A 21,004-nucleotide genomic window follows, 5' to 3' on the forward strand; every position below is an offset into this window, starting at 1 on the left:
GTTCATAACACATTTGATTTATGTGACCAAGAAGTACAATATTTCAGGACAAAACTTGGTTTTATCCATCGGGATTTGATTGGATTGCGAAAGTTACTATACACTCTTAAAAACAAAGGTTCTTTATTGGCATCAGTGGTTCCATTAAGAACCTTTAACACCCATGAAACCTTTCCACTCCACTCATGGAAAAAGGTTCTTCACTCTAAGAAAAAGTGGTTCTGTTCACTGGGGAACCAAAAATGGTTCTTCTATGGTTGGAGTCCTCAACTCTGGACCTCGAGATCCTGCCTACTAAACACATCTACCGGCAAATTTGTAGCAATCCTGAAGACCTTGACTAGCTTGTTTAGGTATGTTTGTTTAGGGTTGCAGCTAAGCTCTGCAAGAAAGATGATCTCAAGGTCCAGAGTTAAGAACCCCTGTTCTATGGCATCACGGTGAAAAACCCATTCTGAAACCTTTATTTTTTAAGTGTGTATGGAAGTTTGTTGTAAAGCTATTTTAAAGGTTGTGAATGTTGGATGATTTCATTTTAATTAGATATTAAACAGCAAAATATTTTTCTTCTTAATGGGGTGTTTACACCAGATATGACTTAATGAATAATTCGCGTTATTCACACTTAGTTGGGCACTGGAACATTTGCAGTTTACTCACTTCATTCGTGCGTGAAATTCACTTTTGAACGGACACAAATTTGCGTCAAGGGAGGGACTTCCAGAGTTCACGCAGCATTGTGATTTCAACCACTATTTATTCGGATAATTTTCCAAATATTACTGTTATTGTGTATGAAATGTAGTTTTAAAAGTATTTCATGCGAGAATGTAGTTGTTTTAAACTCAAATATGTGGATTATTTGTAAAGACAGCGCCGATTTAAAAATGTTTCGCCGATTTCGGAGACGATCAGCTCCACGCGATCAGCGGGAGCTCCGTCCTCATGTTACTAATGAGATCAGTCTCGACTCGGCTTGTCCTTCTGACATTTGCAGCTGGCTCTGATGTCTCTTTAGTGGTTAAACATAAAATATAATTTGTTTTGGGTAATCTTTGGTCTTTATTCAATTAATCTATTAATGTTAAATTGAAAATAAAAAGAGGCAATACTGTCTTTGCAGTGACTAAACATGTAAATCACTCGCGCTTAATGCTTCATTTGCATCTGGTGTGAACGCACCATTAGAGTAACATACACTGATTTACCATTTACAATAAGACCAAAAATGTGTTGATTTCATGTTGACTTTAAAGTATGCTTGACAAATGGTCATTAATATTTAATATTTGTTAATATTGTAAGTTTTGGTGGCTAATTTAAATTGCTTTGTAGTAATTTGTAAATTTTCGTAAGATTGTGTACAATTAAGATCATTCTAACTGACAATTAGGTTTAGAGGTGGACTTTCATGCTTGATTGTTTTTCTAAAAATTCCAATACGAATCATGCTGTAGGAATATGCAAACCGTCGCCTTTGTTTTCTCGCAGGTGGCAGTTGATTTGTGAAATGTTATAACTCTGGCTAGAGTGCAGGAAAAAGTCTGAAGGATGATGTCATGTACCACTTACGGTACTGTGACATCATGTACCAAAATTTCTTGAAATGTTTTCAGCAAGGATGTGAGTTTTAAACTGCCAAAAATTTAAGACATCCCTTAAGTCTTGAATGATCTCTGTGTTTATCTTCATTGGAAGATCGGATGACAATCTGGTGATGGAGAATTAAGGTAAATTGGCACATAAATCATATAAATGTGGTGGTTTATTAACGGTTCATTATGTTTTCCTTGGTTTTTCATGACTTTTTCCTTTTAAGTAATATGCAAATGAGAAAAACCAAGGAGTTTTAGGCATGTGGGTGGAAATCTGTCACTGGCAGCTGGCTGACAATTAAACGAACATGTTGACACTGTAATGACATGGCAATGAAATCCACAACCATTTGTTTACTAAGAACTTTAGAGAATTCAAGCAGATTCAAAACAATATACTTGTTCTGAGCTGTACAAGTTAAAATAGAAGACAAAATGATCCTACTAAATTGTATTTTTAAATGATTAAGAATTTCTTGCTATGTAAAATGCAAAAAAAAAAAAAAAATGCTATTTATTTATGTATTTTTCTCACATGGGAACTTCAGTGAACATTTTTGAATAATGATGAAATCATAATCATCATTTTTTTAAACCAATATATCAAAATAACATACAAAATCACACTTCTCAATACTATCTGATGCTGAAGTTAAATCAGAGATTATGTTAAAACATAATACCCCTGAGCATAAGGTAAATATCAAATATAATCATCCAGCTTCAGTTTTCATAAGAAGTTACTGTATAAAGCACAGTATAAATTCAAAATGTAAACATTGGGCTGCTTCTCTCAAGGTTGTCTTGCATCGAAAACACTCAATGTTTGTTGTGTAAGTGTGTGCATTTACCTTGCCGTGCATGAGCAGCCGGAGAGTTAGAGTTACGTTCATGCCTCCATCTCCAAAATCCTGCTCACAGTTCATCCTGACGTGGGATTCGGGCCCAGGGAGACGCATGAAAGATGCTCTTCGGATGATGGAATGGGCAGGGAGGGGGGAAGGCAGGATGTCTCCTTCCACTCACCACTCTGGAACGACAACACACAAAGCATACGTCAACATCTTAACACTGGAACAAAATGACGCTTTTAAAATGTTGAAGAAAAGCCAACTACAGTTGATGTCATAAGTTCACATCCCCCTTTCAGAATCTGCAAAATGTTAATAACAAAGAGGGATCATACAAAAATGCATGTTATAGTTTATTTAGTACTAACCTGAAAAAGAGGTCAAATGATTACTGATGATCCAGAAGGAAAAACCATGCATTAAGAGCCGGGGGGGATGAAAACTTATGAACAAAAGGGAAATGTGTAAATTTATACACATATATATATACACACATATATATATATATATATATATATATATATATATATATATATATATATATATATACACACATATATATATATATATATATATATACACACATATATATATATATATATATATATATATATATACACACACATATATATATATATATATATATATATATATATATATATATATATATATATATATATATATATATATATATATATTCTTATTTTTTGGTAAAATAGCCTATATAACATTTAGCAGATTCTGAAAGGTGGATATGTCAATATTTGATATCAACTGTAGGTCCATATTTATTGCCACCGAACAGTGAGAGAGCGAAACACATGGGAGGGGTTGGGAAATGACCCCGGCCTAGATTGGAACACGTGGTGGCTTCTGTTTGCCTTGACAGGAGTCAGCATGTCTCACAGCAGTAAATAAGATGATATGTAATAGCCACACCATCTGCTCTTATGTGCTAAGTGTTCAGTTAAGTGAGGACAACCATGACACACAACTCAACAATGGCTCAGCAGCTGAATGATGACAATGAGGGCCACCAAAGCCAGTGGCACCAATTTAGCCAATCTTACAAAGAAGGAGAGGACTAGTGGAAGTGCTCGCTGAAATGACTCCCATTCACAGCGCTTTTTGGTGATGGGAGAGGTGATGCTGAGTTCGGCTATTTTTTTCTTTTTCTTTTTGATACAGGAAATTGCAGGTTTTTGTGCAACCGTGCCTGTACATGTTGAGACCTTTTTAGGCAGAATGGTGTAAAGAGCAGTAGGAAATATCTAAGATAGCAAATTTGAAGCTGTTTTGGATCAAATGATCCATAATCATTTTATATGCATTCTACAATCCCTGAATCGCCCAAACAATGACAGAGGTGATTTTTGGAGGAAGGATCATTTCAGATATGTGGTCCAACCAACATTCTGATAAAATGAGATGAAATGAAAATAAAATAGGCCTTCATGACTGTGTGTAAAGGTCTATAAGTAAAATATATGAGAAAATTTTACCTTTTTATGACAAAGTTGAAAGTTAGTTCAAAACCATTTTGAAAAATAAGATGTGCAAGAATATTACACATACAAACATTATTATTGTTAACTAAAGTCTAAATTAAATAGTTTTCAATAATTGAAAACATCTAAATATGAAATAAAACAACTTTAACTTAAAGAAATTAAAGATGATATATTAGAAACTAAATAAAATACAATTATATATAAGTAAATAAATTACTAAAACAAATAAACTCAATTCACAGTTGCACAGACATACCTAAACAAAAACTAGTAGAAATGAGAAAAGCACATACATTTATTATAAATAAAAAGTAACTTCAACTGAATAATTATCTAAGTAATTATTTTAGTTTATAGTAGCTTGATGTGCCTTTTAGTTTATGTTTAAAATATTTCTATACAAGTTTATTTATTTATTTTTTTATTTTTTTATAGTTAGTAGTAAGTTTGTAGTAAGTTTAATGATTTAACTTTCATTTCAGTTAGGCATCATTTCTAATTTTAAGTGTGTCGGGTTTGAAATTGATCAAATTTGAAATGATAAAAAGCAAAACTTGTATAGAATAAATAATAAGATAAAAGAAATCACAAAAAATAAAGCTAAAGCAAAATAGTTATACATGCTATGCATATATATATATATATATATATATATATATATATATATATATATATATAAACATGTTTCTAAAAGCATAGAGTAACTACATTTTTATTTTCTTTATTATGCATCCTCTTACATTGACTCCTTGTTGTGTCTCCGAGTAATCAGAGCAAGTCTCTCACTTAGAAAAGGAGAGTTTGGTTGATAAAAAAAAAAAAAAAAAAAGCAAAATATTTCATTTGTTCTTCCATTTCCCAAAGGATCAGAATCAAGCCTACTTATAGTAACACTCAAAACCTTCCATCAGCTTCTAAACGTCCCCAAAATTAGGCTGCATGTGTTATAATTTAAAAGTTGATTGGCAAGTGTTTTATAAAGCTTCAGGGTGAATGAAATAAGCTCTCGGCTCTCAGAGGAACTGCTACATCAGACGTCCCGGGTGCTAAAACTGCGGCATCACAGCATGCTAATGACGAATGAGTGCTTGATGATTCCTAGAACATCTGCTCGCCGTAACACCACCCACATTCACCCACGTCGCGCTTTCTGAAATCTGCCGACACTTTAATTAAAGCTGCGTTTGTCGAGGCCGCTCAGTTACAGGTGTGGGTGTGTGTGTGTGTGTGTGTGTGTGTGTTTTCAGATAACATCGGAAGACAGTCAAGATTTCAAAGGGGTGGCACATCAGTCAGTTGGGGCTCTGAGAAAGTAGGTCAGAAATCCAAAAAGCGAAGCCGAGAGGCGTCAGTGAGGCCTGTGTAGGAGTTGGATAGTCATGTCCAGGGGTGGTGGTGGTGGCGTATGCATGTCATTAGTGCAGAGCCATCACTACTTGTGCCTGCCTCATTTTTTTTCTGGTCCCTCAAGGCGATTCACCAACCAATTAGAAGAAGAGACAGCGAGAGGAACGAGAGTGAGATGATGGTTCCCATTGGTTCGCACCTGTGGTCGGCAGGATTTTGCCAAGTTAAATGTGTTTCTGGATCTTCTGTTGGTCCCAGAACAACAGAAACATAGTCGACTCGTAATACCTCCACTCTAAAATAACATTAAACTAGGGTCGATCAGTGTGATCTTTTTCTTTTTCTTTTTCTTATCAAAATTCAGTAACATTTTTTCTCCCGAAATTCTGCATTTGTCATTAAAAAAGATAAAAGAAATAAATAGATTCAAATTTTAATGGTTTGATTAAACTGTATTAAATCATAAAAGGTCTAATAAACTGAATTCATAAAAGTTTAGCAGAAATTATTAAAACAAACACAAATTAAATCAAAGCTATATAGAAATATTTCAACTGAAAATAATCAAAATGAGAAAAGCACATGAAATGACTTAACTTAATAATTTAACTGAAACCTGAAATAAATGAAAAAAAAAAAAAAATGGAAATCGAATATATATAAATTATGTTTGGCAACTAACTGGAATAACATTCCCCAAATACTGTTTTTAATTTTAATTTACTTTTTTTCTAGACTCGTTTTAGTGGTTTAATAAAAATTTTATCGAAACAAACAAAACATTTTAGCTAAAAATACCAAAAACAAATAAACTCAAATCAAAGCTACATGGCACTTCAACAATTAACTACTTTTTTTATTTTTACGTTTTTTTCTGTTTTCATTTTTTTTTCTGGATTCCATTTTAATTCTTTTAATTTTATTAGATAAAAAGGATGCCTAACCAATTTAATTCATAATATTTAAAAAAAATAGGGCCCTATGATATTTTTTGATGTCGTTTTTGTTTTTTAATGTTTTTATACAAATTTATTTTAAAAATATGGTAATGAAATTAAAGTATAAAACTTGAACAATTTAATTGATCATTCTTAATGTAATTGAACTGTATATTATTGATTGATTTTATTAAACGGGAATATATTTCTGACATAGTATCTTCACACTAAATCAGACAGCTCATTAAAATTCTCCTAAACTGGTCTATGTTGTGTTTTGATTAAGTGCCTTACTTAAGCCTTGCTTCTGATTTATTAATCCAAATGTAGCCAAATTACAAAATGCCAAATGGAAATTTCATCTTGTCATTAATCAATATGTGTACATTTTTCAAGCCACATCATGATAATAAATGGCTTCTGCTACAGATGTCAGGTTTTAAAACAACCTCAGTCAAGAGGTTTATGACTATGTCTAGGCCTAAATGCACTTGGCTAAATATGTGATGCTACGGCAAAACAGAAGGCAAGTCAAGTTAGTGAAGAAATCAAAATGTTTCTAACCAATCCAAAGTTTTCATTCGACCAAGAAAGGCATGCAAATTATGTAAAGTATAAAAAAATTGCCTGACTTTGTTTTGAATAAAAAAAATCCAGTGCTGACTGTTAAGGTTACCATGCACTGAACCAATAATCAATTACATAAAAATGTTTTTAATGTCATTTTTTAATCTATCCACAGCACTAAACAACAGATCTAAACCTCTAATCTTGAAATCCAACCTGAAATGTTGTTTCTAGACCACCGAAGATGTTTATCCAGGAACATTTCCTACTTACACCTCTATATCTAATGTCACTGTTTGAACATGATCTCCCATATAATTAATGCAAATCACCTGTAAATCTCCTTTTTCTTTATGTGTAATACAATGGCGCATCTAATGAAGACTAATTAGCAGTGCTAAATGATGCTTCGCCGCCTGTAGTGTGTGAAAATATGGATTATCAAGACTGGCCACAGTCAATTACATTAGAGCCCCACAGTGACTGTGTTTACATGCACAGAGCTTTCAACTGAGTTCTGTATTCTGGCTAAGACTTTATTTTGGAAAAAGAAAAGCTACCGGAATATTTCTGTAGAAGAAATGAAAATAAAGTGATTAGCATTGCAAGGAGGATCAGACCAATTGAAAACATTTGTAATTAAAGACATGTATTGATAGCTGGAAACCCATAAATACATGCCACTTGTAATGTGAGATAATTGCTCATCGCTTTTGACGAATATCTGGCGCACACATTTTGGTATCATTATCCGATCCAGTTTGGCATCATGTCAACAAATCTGATGATAAGTTATACGAAAATGGTTGGAGGTATCAAAAAGCTTTGAATTCCTTTTTTTGCCAGCATGGCCTGACGATGATATGTGTAAAATTTGGTGAAGATCGAACGAACTGTCTAGGACGAGTTTTGACCTAAATCAAAATGGGATGACAGAAAAAAGCCTCGTCCAGACCGTCAGCCTACATCTGATTGTTGTGCAAATCCGACTGAAATACGAAAATATTTAGATAGTCTGAACAGCAGCGTACTACATGAAATCCGTTCTGTTTCGAGCTACATTTGTATGTGGTTTAGAGTCCTATTCAAATTTCCTATTTCCTAGTCCTATTCGCAAATTTTCAAAATTTCCTAGTCCTATTCGCATTTCTGGAAATCCGTTTCAGTCTGACCAGATCGGCGTAGCTTTTTCACACCCCCACATCATGAAAAACTAAACACATCAGACGGTTTTTTGCAGAAAACATGCCAGAAACAAGCTTGTGTTGTTGCGAAGTGCAACTCAAGCGGAAAAATACAATATCCTGGCATTTGAGTTTTGAAAATAGCGGAGATGGCAGCACGGAATAAAGCTGCACATTACAGCTTTCCTGCATTTCTGCCGCTGACTAAACTAAATATAATAATTTAGAATGTCTTACGACATGACATGCTGCTATGTCATAAGACAACGTCCGTATTGCAAACTTTATTTTTGTTACTGTTGTTTTTAGTGTAGGCCTAACAACGCAACGCCATTACCATAGAAATGAATGCACAGTGTTTATGGACATACAAATCGGATATGAGAACAGTTGTGATATGCTGTGTGGACAGTCAGTCATTCAAATGAGATTCCATCCAGATATGCACAAAATCGGATTTTGGCCGACAAAAAAAGCATGTACCATTGTTTCGGGATGAATGACACTTTAAATAATAATAAAAAAGTAATTTGTGTCTTAAATAATAGGCTACTAATATGCAAAAGAGTGTGATAAATCACAAAATGTAGGTCATTTCATTTAATGTTTGTAAAGGTGTGATAACATTTACCACTGCTTTACGAATTTTTGTGGACAAAATCAAGCAATTTCAATACAAATCCATGTGATGGGTAATTATGCAAAATATTTCGCAACAGATAAGCCATGTTGTCCAACAGAAAGCTGCATGGTTTGAAAGTGACTTCTGAGTGAACAGTGCTTTATAAATCACTACAATGTAACTTTTTTAGTCCCTCATAATCTTCTGTGAAATTTCGCGAATGCAGACCTACCTTAAAATGTTAAACGTTAATAGTCTCCTCCTGCTCCAAATATGCATTTCTTCATGATCTCAATTTTTGCTATGTATATTTAATATTACCTAGATTATCTTTGTTTGGACATACATCGATTTATATTAAAAAATGTATGATGGATTTTCTGAATAAGGTGTTTGCATGGCCCAAAATTATGATTAAAAAAGAATAAGGCAGCTGTGTTATTCATATTTTAGAAACCAGAATATTAGCCTAATCTGATTATAGCAATTCAAGTTAATGCTCTTACATGACACCTGCATAATCAGCATATAAAAAGATTCTGATTAATATCAGAATATTGTAATTCATGCAAATACAGTTATTGATTATTTAAGAGTACCATGTAAATACCATGGTATTGTCCATAGTATTACCATCTAAGGCATCTCATATTATCATGGTACAGTAAGCATGTCTAAACATCAGAAACAGATTGTCTCATGTGTCCTTACATAAATGTAACATGGTATATTGACCACATGCTGTGAGCTACGATCCCAAATGCACAAGATTTAAGTGCATCTCAGAGCACAGCTTGAGATCGATAAGTGCTCTTGCGATGACATTAGGGAGCACCTGCACTCATGCTGGGAGGGTTCGAATATGAACACAAACTCAGGATTCATTCAAAGCATCTGTATGCAGGGAGGAGTTCGAGGTCACGGCAGAGCGCTGCTATTTGCATTGCTCTGTTTCTCTCGTTCGCTCTCTTCTTCCATGTTTGACACGCGGCTCAAATACACACCCTGCCAGTCAAGGCCGCTCAGGCTAATGTGTCGGTTCACTGTGTGCTTGTCACGCAGCCCTCCCCTCTTAACCCTTCAATATTTATAATGGTGCATTCCATGAATACAAGAGCTGTTACAGGAAACCACCAAAGCGAGAATGGAAGGGGTGCACCAGAAGGGCCTTAATGATCACTGGGGGCTTGATGGACACTTGGTTATTAGTTCATACTGCAGTGTGCAGCTTTGCCTTACAACATTCATATTTTAAAGTGGTCATATACTGCAGTTTATTGTATCTTTCTTTCCAGGAAAAAATGTCCAATTGTAGTCAAGGTTTCTTGCAATAAAAAATAAACAAAATAATATATATATATATATATATATATATATATATATATATATATATATATATATATATATATATATATATAGAGAGAGAGAGAGAGAGAGAGAGAGAGAGAGAGAGAGAGAGAGAGAGAGAGAGAGCAACAGTCCAGTTCCATAAGTAAAACACCAATTATTTTCTCCATAGGGAAATTAATTTTTAATGATAACTTATAAACTTTTAAAAACATAGGCTACCTACTGTGAGGTTCTTAATGTTATTTGCTTTGGTTGAAGCCACCAGTTTGCATTATTTCACCATATGTGTTATATTTAACAGGCTAATCCTTGGTGAAAAACTACATTACCCATGATGCTGTAAAGTAAATTCCACCAATCAGAGTCGCAGCAAGCAAATCGCACCAAACGTGCACTGAACTCCACCCACTCCCATGAAGCACCGCAAATGATGTAATCGAGATGTCTTCACATGCTCTCAAAATATATTTAGCATATTTTGCAATAAACTTAAAATATGTTGTTTTTATATAAACAGTCGACAATTGTAAATTGATAGTTTTATCTTTCTCCAATGTTTTTATTTAATAATGTCATTCACAGTGGTTCATTGCATTGTAGTTCATTCTTTTGTATGTAAACAAGCTCTGTTGTGATTGGCTACCCTCTTTGCACATTAAATAAGTAACACTTTCCTCATTTGTTTGGTTGTTGAAAGAGACCATATCTTGTCGTTTATTGTATTTTTCTTTCCTGAGAAAAGTCTACTTGTAGTCAAGGTTTCTGGCACCAGCTAGGGATCTCAAATGTATGTCGAAAGTGTTGACTTTAAATCAAGTACTACTACTGCATATCTCAAACTGTGCAATTTGTGAAGATACCAAAATTGTATAGTACAAGTGAGAAAACTCAATATGAACTCAAACATTTTCAATTCTTCCAGCATCCATTTCAATTCATCAAACAGTAAGCCACGCACATTTTATAGCTCAATACTTGTTTTGTATGTCTCCATTTGTTTTTATTTTCCTAAGAAATATCTCAGACCTGTATACGCCAACCTTATTGTATAGTCACATTTTCATTCACCAAACATTGGTAAATAATTTCACTAAAAATCCACAACATTTTGTGAAAGGACAAAATATTTCCTCACACAGATTTGGCAACGGGTTCAAGCTGGTCACGCAAACTCGCTGTGCTTCCTAACAGAAAGCTGATTGGTTTTAAAGGAATATAATAATAATAAAAAAAAATTATTTCATTTATTACTCACCCTCATGTCATTCTAAGACCTCCGTTCATCTTTGGAACACAAATTAAGATATTTTTGATGAATTCTGAAAGCTCTCTGACCCTCCCATAGACAGCAATGTAATTAACATGATCAACGTCCAGAAAGGAAAGGAAATCGGTAAAATAGCCCATGTGACATCAGAGGTTCAAACAGAATTTTACGAAGCTACAAGAATACTTTTTGTGCGCAAAGAAATCCAAAACATTGACTTTATTCAGCAATTTGTCTCCTCAACCCTTGCGCCATTTTGGACGGTATCCACTGAACGTAAACAAAGAATGCTGTTCTGTGTAAGCTCTGTCCCACGAATCCGTTGTTTTCGTTCAGATCAAAGCATAAATAATAAAGAAAACAAATCCGTGTGGTGCAGCTGACACATTGTTTACGTTCAGAGGATACTCTCCAAAATGGCGCTAGAGTGACGCAGGTAATTACATCGTTGTCTGTGGAGGGTCAGAGAGCCCTCGGAGTTCATCAAAAATATCTTAATTTGAGTTCGAAAGATGAACTTAGATCTTAGAATGACATGTGCATAAGTAATTAATGACAGAGTTTTTATTTTTGGGTCAACTAACCCTTTAAAGTGACTTCATACATAGGGCTCATATGCCTTTTGTCAATGTAGCTTTTTTTTTTTTTACCTGTAACAATTTGTGGAAATTTCACTAATGTAACTTCTAATGCTAACTACATTATTAGGCTCTAAAAACAGCTATAGTCCAAGCAATGAAATGCTCCTATGGGTTCTTTCTTCAAGACCTGATTCAAGAAAAACTGTTTACTGAACACATATACCATCTAAGGTTGTGGATTACAGGTTTATTCTCAGATTCTGAAGGACTCCATTGACCGTCCATCAACACACAACAGAATTTCTATTACAGCCAATGACACTTCGTCTCAGTGTACATGAATTATGGAACTGTTTTCGAATACTTGTAGGATGGGGTTAAACCCATTTTTTTTAAGATCCCCGTCCATCAACCGATTCCCTTTCTCTTTCTCAGTGGCCCACGGATGAAGGATTCCCGGCCTGTCCCAACGGGTTGTTCCCCCAAATGGCCATCACTCCTCCAAATCAAACAGACAAGCTTCCGTCTCTATAAACGCTGGGCTGTCCTTGAACCGGAGCCTCTATTTACATCACACAGGGCTGAGTTAATCTCATTGTTGGGTGAATAGCTTTGACGATATGAAAGGAAGCTGGTTAAAAGCACTGGAGCTAATCTCGTATGCAGGACAACAATGAGCCAGCAGGCCGTGGGTAAATAATATTTTCTCTGCTGACAAAAAAAAAATTGAATTCGCAAAAGAATACACACATGAACCCATTGCAAAACTGTATCTAAAGTTGTTGTTTTTTAGTCTGAGGTTTGAAAGTGCTAGTGGATATTATTAGATACAGAAAAGAAATATAACTTTCAATTCCTGTTTCACGGCTCAGTTTTTCCCTAATTTACAGTTCAATGATAGTCATAAATGAATTGGTAATTGGTTTTCAGAAACAGATCCCAATAAATCATAATGTTGATTAGCAAAGATAAGAAAAAAAAATACATGAATACACACTTATGTATTAAGTACAATATATCAAAAATAGATAAAAATAACCCTTATCTATCCATTTTAAATACTGATTTATTTTATTTTATTAATGCAGTGTTTGTGTATTGCTCTTATCTGTCATCCATTATGTAGCTGAATTTTCCCCCAAAAGAAATCCTCAATTTAATCCCATATTGCACCTGAAAATGTTTTAGTTATCAATATGAATGCCTAAAATTACATCTTAGAAGAGTTTTGCTATTTACACACATGGGACAAGATCTTATCACAGGGAGAAAATTAGTTTGGAGATCACATAATAATGAATGCATAGACAAAAAAAAAGGAAAAAAAAAGTTGAATTTACTTTAAAATAAATAAATACATGAAACATAAATTTATAAACTGCATTAATGAACTAAAAACCTCAACTAAAAACAGATTTGAAGCTCTTATGTATTTTTATTTAATACATATGTGTTTTTAATAGATTTTTTAAATGTATATTTAATGATATGTTTAGATTTATATTCAAATCTGACCCAAATAAGTCATACAGATATTGCATCTAAATGTAAAAATGCATGCATAGAAAGGAAATTATTTGATAAAAAATACATCAATACACACTTAGTATTAAATGAAAAATATACAAATACATAAATATTTATGGATTTTGTTAAATTAATGGATTTTTAATGACATATTTGTCTATGTCATCCATTTTTTAATATCTGAATTATTTGCAAAATCCTAAATTAAAGGGAAAAATAACAAACAAATAAACAATGGAAATTACATAATACAAATAAATAAATAGATAAATGCATGAAAAATGCATGAATACTTATGTGTTAAATAAAAATGTAAAAAAAAACATTATAAAAACAAATCCATATTTATTTTATTTATTTATTTAAAAAATGTTGAAAATCAGACACAAATCTGAAAGTGTCCAGGTTATGAACATGGATGCCAATTATCTAGTTTCAAAAGGGTTTTGCTGTTCACAGAACAGGATCCAATCAGTGCTAGATGGGAAAAAAAATGCTACTTTTTTCCAAAGTAAGCGAAACAGATTTGCCTAAAACAATTTATTAAAAAAAACTCCAAGTTGATATGCATTTCTCTGCGATTCGTGCTCAGAGGGTTCCTCACAGCGACACACACACACACACACTATTTAAACAGCACGAGTGTAGGGTAGCATGTCTGAGATTTAACGGGGCCTTGCCAGAACACAAAGACAAAACAAGATCATGGCGTTTCGCCTTTCCTCCCTCCACCCACTCCATCCATCCTCACGTCTCGCCCTCCCTCTCCTTCCATCACTCATCCCGTGCTCATGATCACTATAATTATGCTGAGTGGGATAGCAGGGGCGTTGAAGAGCTCTCGAAAGAAGCCGCGTTCTCCACTCTGAAGAGCGCCAGCTTAACTACAAAGCAGTTAGACTCAACTTAGCCTGATTTCTTTTGTGACTGTTGCCTCACAATCGTACGTTTGGTTTGCGATAATTGCGGCGAGCAGCACAGTTAAGGATGAATTTCTGGATTTTCTGATTGCTATCTTTTCTGAATCAATTTCCTCACTGACAGCTCGTGCTACTACAACGGCTTAAAGGTCAATAAATGCCTCAGAGGTAAAGATAACGCCATGTTATCGTGAATCCGAGAGTGATTATATTGTCAAAGACTTGTGCTGTATTAGGATAATTACTGTGAGTTCGAGACATTCAAAGTGTTGTTGCTGCGCTACTATTTGCGTCGTGTCTTATGTTTGTCACAGAGAGCTGACTGTGCAGCGCCGGGTAACGTTGCTTTGTAGAAGCAGGTCTGCCGGATGACTGGCAGCTAAACGGCGGCGGTGACCTTGTCTGCCGAGGGGCTCCGGCCGCTGGAGATTTATGTGACGGGTCTGAAAACAGCTCAGCGCAGGGATTGGGGCTGGAGGAGGAATCCTCCGTGCTGCATTTGCATCGGGCACATGTGCAGCAGTACACATAGAAATGACAAACGCAAGATATAACAGTGAATACCGACAAAAACAGACGCAAATTGAATTTTCACATTCAATTGGGGAATTGCTGGAAAATTTTATAATTTGAAATATTGAGCTGCTAATAAAATCATTAATAATAATATGGCTACTATATGTGTGTAATAATTAGTAAAATTATATATATATATATTTATATTAGCAAAGTATTAGTGAAGTATATTTATTTATTTGTTTTTTTGCAAGTATAATTTAGTGTAAACAATATTTTAAACATAATTATTAATAATAATTGACAGTAATACAACATTAAATGAATGAAAGAATAAATAAATAAATCCAGTCATTTAATGCTACACTAAATTCTTGTTCTTCCTCCTCTTAAATAATTGTTTTTACGCATTTCAAACAAACAAATAAATAAATACATAAATAAATAACTGGATTTATTATACAATATAATAGTATTAATCATTAATAATATTCTAATTATTTATTATTAATTAACTACATTGTTATACATATTTCTTATTAGATTTGTAAAAAATTATGTAGAAAAATATAAATACATAAAAATGGATGAATTGTTGTTTTTGTTGTTGTTAATTAATTACATTTTTACACATTTCAAACAAGCAAATAAATAAATACATAACTGGATTTATTTCTTTATTGTTTATTATTATTATTATTATCATACCTATTATTTTTATTATTATTATTATTAAATTATTAAGTAAAATTATGTGAAATTACAATTAGTGAAATGTACAATTGTGTATAAATAATAAAAAAAATATTTAATGGATTGGTTGTTGGTGTCATTTTTTACACTTCAAACTAATAAATAAATAACTTGATTGATTAATTCATTGATTAAATAATTACACTGAATGAATGAATGAATGAATTTGTTCCCCTTATAGTTTTGATTAAATTTCAGCTGCTAATTATGTACATAAATGTTCTTTGCCATCTAAACATTCACTTAACTACAGCAAGAGAAAGACCGAAGGCAAAAGCATATGCTAATATTGAGAAAATCTGTGCAAAAGGTGACATGACTCATGAGATCAGAGTCACGCTCCATTTTCTTTTTTTTTTCTTTTTTTTTTCTGAGTGCTGATCTGGAATCAGCTTCCTCAAAAGAAAGAATAAAAAGAAAATAAATGTGCATATGTGGTAGACGAGGAGATTCAAACAGACTTCTGACTTCAGATCAGTGAAAAGAAGCATTTGGCTCACACAGAATCAAAAACTGCTGTTTGCACAAGGACGAAGAGAAGCAGAATGCTGGGTAATATTCAAATGATGGACACCTAACATTTGAATCTCAGCACTGCAAAGTCATGGCCAACGTGTACTCTAGGACACAAACAAAAGCTCCACAAAGACAATGGCATATCTTTCTAAATAAATTCTCATATAGTTTCACAAGGACGGTTTTCTAATGTAGATCTGATACTATTGATTGTCTGCACCAAAAATACCTCTTCTTCCTTTACAGTCTCTTCTTGCATTTGAGAACATTTTTCCTGGACAAAAGCAGTCTGTTTACTGACTGCATTAAACTGAACTAGAAACAAACCACCAACTAAAGCTACCAAGTTAGCTTAAATGCTAATGTTTATTATTAAAGGTTTATTATCTTTGCTCATTGATTGTGTGTGTGTGATTGTCATCCTATTTGCATTGCTTTGAATTCGGTTGAATTTGATAGCTTCAGGGTCTCTCGTGAAAAAGACAAATAGCCAATCGGGACTTTGTGATTAGTGCTGCTACCTAAATAATTTATCTTGTGTCCCAGTTCACACGCTTATGCACTAAACAAGGCTGTTTTGTAGTATAAATAAAACAAGTAGTGTGTTCACATGGAAAAGTCCAACAAGACATAGATGCACTTCAAATATCGAAGGCGACAGTTCACCCAAAAAGTAAAATTCTCAAAAAACATGAAAAGCAACCAAAATAATACGGACAAGTTTCTATGGACGTCAATGGCTACCGTTAAATTTTTGGATCCAAACATTCTTCTAAATATCGTACTTTGTACTAAATTTAAGAAAGAAACATAAACATGATTGAAACGCGGAGTGGGTAAGTGAATAATAACAAAATTGAATTATCTCTCTCATTGAAAAAAAATTAAGACTGCATGTTGGACACTTCATGCACTCAGTGGTCACAGTTTAATTACTTAGCTTCCTGCCATAGCTCATGTAGCAAAACTATGGTTAATTTGTGGTTACCACACAACAGTAATAATGTTCTTTGTTTTTGTATTATTTGTTGTAAAATTATGGTTATATTTAATATGGCTTAGCTTATATGCTAATGCTATCAATAGGGTTATTGTTTTCTTCATTGCTCACGTTAAGTCTAATTGTCACCCTTCGTATTTTGTTTGTTTTATTTTCACCTCAAAAGAAAAAATATTAATAAATATTAAGCTTGATTGAGTTACACTAATGCTAATGCTAATAACAAGGTTGTTGTTTTTGTTTACTGATTGTGTGTGTGTGTCATCCTATTTGTATTTTTCTGGATAATATTTAGTTTTTTCTTGTGTCAAGACCTTTGGTACAAAAGAGAAATAGCCAGAAAGTCTCATGCCGCCCCTAAATAGTTTTCTCTTATTTTGCATAACGACATGCATCATGAACTACAAAGGATAAAATAAACCAATCTCTAGCACATAAAATCTAAAGTTTTAGACAGGAGGCTTATGCTAATAACATTTATTGTCCTTAGATTTCATTCTTTATGGTTTTCGCGTGTCAGGGTTGCTCAAAAGAAACTTCACGGCTAGTGTCGCCACCTAAATAACCAGTTACCTGGCACAACAATTACAGGGATGGCATGGATCACGCTCGAGTCATGATTCAATAAGTCAGATGGCAGATTATAATGTGTGTGGGAAGATCCCACACGAACAGTGTGGAGGTGCCAGTCATGGCCTTTCTAATCAAATCACCATTGTTTGGACATCTTATGCACGCATCCATAAAAACAGCCTATAAATTACAACTTCAGAAGAGTGTCTGAATTTTAAAGATGGTCTATTTCTTGCTGATAAGAAATGGTCGGAATAATTGCAAATTGTCTGGTTGTTAAGGCCAGCATACTCTCTTATTGCTTAATCCCAGAAGTAACATTCTAATTTTGTGAATAATAGACGTAGTTACCAAAGTCAAACAGAGAGCCACTAATCCAACCACTGAGACTAGCATATGAAGGTATTATTGATTTCTCAAAATTTTAAAGTGCAATTCTACTCATCATTTTTTCTAATTTTGTGTGAAAGGCTCCAGCTGAGTGGTGGTGCCGAATTAAATTTGTTCAGTGATCTCAGACTCCAATCAAAGCTTGGAGTACAAGGACTGGGTAGGTACTTAATAAGTATAGGCAATAACCGGAAACTGTCCCATTTCGATTTAATTAGATGCTCTGCAAAAGGCAGCAGAGTTACTTATCCTTACCGCGGCTTTGCCGTTGGGTTCGGTGGGTGTAGCTGGCAGGAAACTTCATTTCTACTTTGCTTTTCTTAGCTTTCATTTCTCACCCCTCGATTCCTCGGCCAGCCACTTGCCTGGCTTCCTCCACTTCAGTCTGGGTGAAGGTCACCGGCCGAGAATATTGGCAGAGGAAAATTACCCCAACTTGTTTTCTCATTTTCTATCCCTGACCCCGGTTCTGAAGTGGCAAAGGATTACACGCAAACCAACGGATGACGGAGTAAATACAATGGAGATTGGAAAAAAAGGACCGGAGGAAGGAAGTAAAGGAGTTATTGGATTTTCAGAGTTCCCATTTGCTTCCTGTGAGACTACAGTGAGATCACAGGGAACGGCTATTGGTTGGACATCCATCCGTAAGTGCTTCCTCTTGACCAGAGCCATACGCATGTGCTTGTGATTGCTTCTCTGAAAGAGTTCGTAATTGTCAAATGAATCTGGCACTTTATCCCAGACTGTTTCCAAAAGAAAACTTGAGAGAACTTCTATCTTGTTTCTTGCCTTACACGGAGATTATGGGAAACTTCGCTCTTGATGAGCCAACCCCAGCCTTCCTGACACAAACTGACCCAAATACATAATATACCAGCACTGCAGTGCATCTTCCATTTGAATTGACTTGCGACTGACGCCTTCATTTGCCGTCACGGCTTCTGAGGGGTGGCTTGTGATATCCAAGCTATTAGAGGCCTGTGTTCGTCAGCCCTTCCAATGACAGATATGTGTCTCGGACACGGTAGGTTTAGGGACTTGACGCCTGAGCCCAGTAGAGCATGGTGCTAAAACAACACGACGTGCCACCCACCCTTCACACAGGAATGGATTCCAGGACTGTTGCACAAAGCAAACTGAGTGGGGCTGGGCGGAGGTTCGGGGTTTGGCTTTTGTCAGCTGCACAAGCAGATCGGCTCGGGCGTGTGCCTCTGATCTTTGGGAAGCTCCTCAGCTGTTCCGTGCTGGACAGCTGGACCCCTGAGGGATTCAGACAGCCTGCTCGAATTAGAGTGCAGGTGACAGGACTCCACGCTTTTCCCCCTTGTGAAAACATGTCCTGCTTTTGATATACACAACTACTCAATTTCCACCAATAAACACGTGTTTAATTATTCAAAGTGCGTAATTGGGTACTATGTGATGTCAGCAAGTAGGACCTATTGCTTGATCAACATTCTTTAGATAACCATTCCAGGGTCAACGCTCTTTTACATGTTTAAAAATACCATATGCATAAAAGGAATAGTTCATCCTTCAAGGAAAAAACTTTGATTTACGTATCCTCATGAGTAACTTCTTCCCAAAACCTACCTTGACAATCAATACTAATTTTGATACTGATTCACAAGGGTTGAAGCCCATAACTGTAAAAAGCACGATCCCATTAGTTGATTGAAATGTTTCTTCAAGACCTAACTTCACATAAAGTAATTGTATAAAGCAGTTCAAAAACACTCAAGCCTTTGACTTTGCTACATAATAAGCTGTAGCACAGGGGTGACAAAAACACAAGAAACACATAACATTCCCTCTAATATTTGAAGTTCCCAACATGTCTTTGAAGGCCTGAGCACTTTAACTTCTACCAGGCAGCACTCTTCAGTGGTCAGACTCACACTACTTCTCCTCAAGGTTTTAATGAGGTCCGCGGGGAGCAAAGCTGCTCGCTCGCTGTGCCCTAACACTCTGTAAGAGCGCTGACCTCTTGCCCCATCATACTGTCAGACCGCATCATGAGAGACCCAAGAACTATTAAAAACAAATGAGAAAAACAAAATGAGTTACACATTTACGCTGCTAATGACCCATTCAGTGTACATGTTGGCTGCCACTGTTTATTTCTTAATTTTGTTCAAAGATAAGCCAGGGTGATTGATGTTCAGTCACATGGAGGTGGTAATTACCCCAACTGATAAAATGTCACAGGAGTTAAAGGTTACATTCGGCCCTGCTCTTGACAGCCAGCTTCCTTGCCATTTTATCCTTTAATACAATGGAGATGTTTTCACTCTGTTTTATATCATAGCCATTTTGATGACTAATACAACCTAATTTCCTTTCGTTACCAAACTTCACGGTAGAAGAAATAAATGATTGCTATCTTTATCAACCATCTGCCCTATAATATCCATTCAAGCACTGCCCTTTCATTTGCAGCATCACACCATATAGGTGTAAATTGTAAAATGTAATATATTTATAGACTGATTCACCCAAAGTATAAACTCTGGCTCTGTTTTTTTTTTTTTTTTTTTTTTAAACACTTGAGCTTCTTGATCAGCCCAACGACATCAGAACTGAGTCAACCAATTGGATGAGTTTGGAGGCGGGGCTATTTGTTTCACTGACCAGTTGCAGGCAGGGAGTGTTTCTGTTTTAAAACAGAGACTTTTTTTTTGTTATTATGGGGGAATCAACCTAAAATGTAAACTCTGGTTCTGTTATGGTTTCAAACAGTTCTGTTTGTTTGAGCCACCCGACTAGCCTGACAACAGCAGAACTGACTCAACCAATGGGGTGAGTTTAGGGCGGGGCAATCTGTTTCACAGACCAATGACAGAAAGTTTTTTTTTTTTTTTGATTTAAAACAGTCCTTTTATTTCTTTCTTTTTTTTTCTATTACTTTTGGTTGTTCTCCTAATGTGTAAATTCTGGCTCTGTAGTTTTCAAAACTTTTCTCTGTTTGTTTGAGCCACCTAAACAGCCCGGCA

At 34.9% G+C, this 21,004-nt stretch overlaps 1 protein-coding gene across 5 annotated transcripts in view; it reads right to left on the reverse strand.

The window, feature by feature from the left end:
- The window catches only part of LOC127988287 (poly(rC)-binding protein 4-like), an 81,908-nt gene that overhangs the window by 31,715 nt on the left and 29,189 nt on the right, over positions 1–21,004 (reverse strand). For all 5 annotated transcript variants that reach the window (XM_052590948.1, XM_052590945.1, XM_052590947.1 and 2 more), the window contains exon 2: positions 2,447–2,625. In XM_052590948.1, coding sequence (XP_052446908.1) covers positions 2,447–2,554 — 108 coding nt within the window. In that variant the 5' untranslated portion in view covers positions 2,555–2,625. The remainder of the gene's footprint in view (positions 1–2,446; positions 2,626–21,004) is intronic.

Source organism: Carassius gibelio, chromosome B22, assembly GCF_023724105.1.
Source record: "Carassius gibelio isolate Cgi1373 ecotype wild population from Czech Republic chromosome B22, carGib1.2-hapl.c, whole genome shotgun sequence".
Taxonomy (NCBI): Eukaryota; Metazoa; Chordata; class Actinopteri; order Cypriniformes; family Cyprinidae; genus Carassius; species Carassius gibelio.